The sequence below is a fragment of the Chenopodium quinoa genome, unplaced genomic scaffold, assembly GCF_001683475.1.
Source record: "Chenopodium quinoa cultivar QQ74 unplaced genomic scaffold, ASM168347v1, whole genome shotgun sequence".
Taxonomy (NCBI): Eukaryota; Viridiplantae; Streptophyta; class Magnoliopsida; order Caryophyllales; family Amaranthaceae; genus Chenopodium; species Chenopodium quinoa.
The window spans coordinates 5,119,688-5,123,143 of record NW_018743327.1 but is presented as its reverse complement, the minus strand read 5'-3'; the positions used below and the strand labels follow the sequence as shown (position 1 = coordinate 5,123,143).

Sequence of the window (3,456 nt, the reverse complement as noted above, 5' to 3'; positions counted from 1 at the left end):
TTATTTTTTTCAGGTTTCAATTTTTTTTCCATTTGTATATTTTTTTGTTTTCTGGGTTTTTCTCGAATACTGGGTTTTTTTAATTTATTTTATGGATTTTTTTTTATATTTATTTTCTGGGGTTTTTTTAATCAAGTTTAATTTTATTTATTTTCTGTATTTTTTTTATTTATGATTTTCTATTTTGATTTTTATTTTATTCGATTTTTTTTCTTCTGGGTTTTATTTTTATATTTTCATTTTAATCAATTTATTTTGGTTGTTTTAATTGGTGCAGGTAGTTAGATCTTAAATTGAAGAATCAAGATGCAAGTATATTGATTTAGATGTTGTATGGGTTTTTTTTTATTGTAAAGTTGTAAATTTTTATTTTGATTTATATATTTTTTTTTTTTTATTCATAAGTTGTAATTCTTTTATTGATCTATACTGTAATTTTTTTTTATTATATATATATTGAACAGATTTGATTTATATGTTGTGATTTTTTATTTATATTTTGTATTCTCATTTCATTTCAGTTTATTTAATTTTAAAGAAAAAAAAATTAATTTTTTTGGCACTTTTGGCACCGGGTAACCGGTGCCAAAAGTTGTGAATTAAAATTTTTTGGTACTTTTTGGCACCGGTTAACCGGTGCCTTTTAAAACCCCTTTTTGGCACCCCCCACATTGGCACCGGTTCAAACCGGTGCCTTAGGCCGGGTTTGAACCGGTGCCAAATTCATTTTTTCACGTAGTGTTAGCTGAGACTGTTACCACTGATTTGAGTAGTCTGTTTCAGACAAAGATGGCTTGCTGCAACCATGAGAAGAAAAGGTCGAATGAACAATTAGAGAGGGTGGAGAAGAAGCAATGGAAGCAACATGACCCCCAACTCCACAAGGATTGCAAACAGATCAGCTTGGAGTATGTATTATTGTTTTTGTTGTTGTTATGTAGTTGTTGTTAAATTTTTTAGTTAGGATTTGGTTAGGCATGGTTAGTATGGTTTAATGAAATTAAAGCCACATATTTAGCTAACTTTGTTGTATTGTTTTGACCTTGATATGGTCTTTTGAATGAAAGCAAGTTTATTTATCATTGGTAATGCATTGTTTCATTTGTTTATGCAAAACTTGATACGTTTCTTAGTTAATTATCAATGACAAAAGATGATGACATGATAAAAAAAGGGGATAATTATAGTGTTTACAAAACTGGAAAAACTTGCTTGAGTTTACTGACAAAAACAAGACCCCTAACTACTTGACATATTAATCATGAACTCTTACCTTGAGATAATGGTGCATGGTTGGAAGAAGCTTGTGATGATTGCACATTCTGAGAGCTTGATATCAAAGCAGCCATTGAAGAGGTATTTTTTTTTATTTCTTTGGCTGCTGTTGTTGTGCTGATGATGTTGTAATTGTTGTTGCTGCCTTTGCTTTTGAACCTCTAGTCATTAGTGGGGAGGTTACCTTTGCTGCTCCTACTTTTCTTCCCTTAGTTGCTGATGTTGTTGCAGATGCTTTTGTTGTTGTTGTAGATGTTGATGTTGTTCTTATAGGTGTTGTTGTTGTTGTTGTTGTTGAAATTAACTGACTACCTCCAGCTTAAGTTCCAGCTCCCCCACCCTGTGACATAGCCTGCTGGTAGGGTCCTGCTCCTATCTGAGCAGCCGAAAGGTCTTCCACCCTTACTTAAAACTTGAGGCTGAGTGACATTTTGGCACTTTGTTTTGTAGTGCCGAAGACCATCACAATTAGAGCACTTGTTGTTCTTCTTTTCCCTTTTCACCAACTCTCTCTCTTTATCTTTCCCTGGTTCTTTCACCCTCTTCTTTTTGCTAGGCCTTCTAGGCATTTCTCTGTAATGAGGGGGTAAAGGCTTGGCTAATGGCTGCACTTCCCACTGCCTAAAACCAGGCATTACTTTGAATATGGGTGCATAAGCAGCAATATAAGTACTCACATGATATGTAGGGTGGACAAATTCCTCATATAGAAGCCTCCTCTTCACAATACATGCCAATGCATGCCAACAAGGAATTCCTAACAAACTCCACCTAAAGCAACCACACTCCTTGGTCTGTGAATTAACAACATAGGTGTCATCTTCATTATCTACTTCAAACTCATGTAAATCTACCTGATTCGATCACTTTCAAACTTTACACCTTTAACAAACCTTTCTGAATCATCTTTACAACTGAAGGCATAATCAAGCCTTGTAACTTTTTTAATCCATCCCTTTTCATACAACATATCCTCATTACATACCTCCTTATCCACTTCATAAGGGATATTATTGGTTTAGTTCTTGCCTCCCTCAAGACATTGTTAAAACTCTCACAACAGTTCTTTAGAAACATACCAGATTTGCTTCTAGTGGTGAATGCATGCCTTGACCAGTTACATGGTGGAATGGAGTGAAAGTATGTGAATTCCTCTGTGTTTATCTTCTTAATAAATTTCATATGTTGCTAAAAATAGTACTATGACATAACATTGGATACAATTACTTACATGAGATAATCAAACCAAACTAACCTAACCTACTATGACCTTGCAGCCTTCCAAAAGTGTTCCTTATAGATCTCACCAGGGAATTTGGTTTTGAAGTTAGACCATACGTGTCTACAACAAAAACTAATATCAACATTATGCATCCAACAATCCCTACAAACAAAAACATGTAACAACTTTATGGATAAGAAAAATACAGTAAATAAGTGGGCATGACAAGTTGAGGTATTAAATCTAACCATCTGTCTATCAGACATGTAGGTAAAAGCTTAATTTTCATGCACCAATTTGATTGACTGATCAACAGATTCTATGTCTTTTACCAGCAGTTTAAAAAACCACTTCCAAGTCTCAGCATTTTCAGCCTCTACTACAGCCCAAGCAACTGGGAAGATGTCATTCCCATCTTTTCCCACTGCTGTCAGCAAAATACCAGGATAAGGCCACTTCAAACTTTCCCCATCAACACCCAAAATAGGCCTGCATCCAGCAATAAACCCCTCCTTACAAGGCTGCAAGCATACATCCTTTGGAACATGGGTGGAGGATTTTCTATGCCTACAACCTTGACAATTGTTGTACTACCAGGGTTATATTTGCAAATAGCAACTGCATAATCCCATAATCTCTCATACTCTTCTGCAGCATCACCAAACAACATTCTCAGTGCAAGTTATTTAGCTCTTCAAGCCTTATGATATCTTATCTCAGCTTATACTTCTCTGGTTACTCTTTCGATGAATGCTTTCATCTTCATGGTTGGATCATCTCTTCAGGCATCAAGGTATCTTTCAGCAAGATATTGGGAGTTGACCTTTGGATTCACTTGTTGATGTCCACAGATGTGTTCACCCTTGAAGCTTTTAATCTCTGTCATCTCCTTTCACTTTCTTGCAATGTACCCTAAATCTATTCTTCCTCTGCACCCCACACACACACTTGTGCAACTT

At 35.3% G+C, this 3,456-nt stretch overlaps 1 protein-coding gene across 1 annotated transcript; it reads right to left on the bottom strand.

Annotated features, from left to right (window-relative positions):
* Window positions 1–1,583: 1,583 nt before the first annotated feature.
* LOC110737328 lies at window positions 1,584–3,167 on the bottom strand. The gene is made up of 3 exons (XM_021917688.1): window positions 3,031–3,167; window positions 2,791–2,986; window positions 1,584–2,129 (listed from the first exon to the last, which is right to left on the bottom strand). Exons 1-3 carry the CDS (start codon window positions 3,165–3,167, stop codon window positions 1,584–1,586), a joined length of 879 nt encoding a protein of 292 aa, XP_021773380.1.
* Window positions 3,168–3,456: the final 289 nt, after the last annotated feature.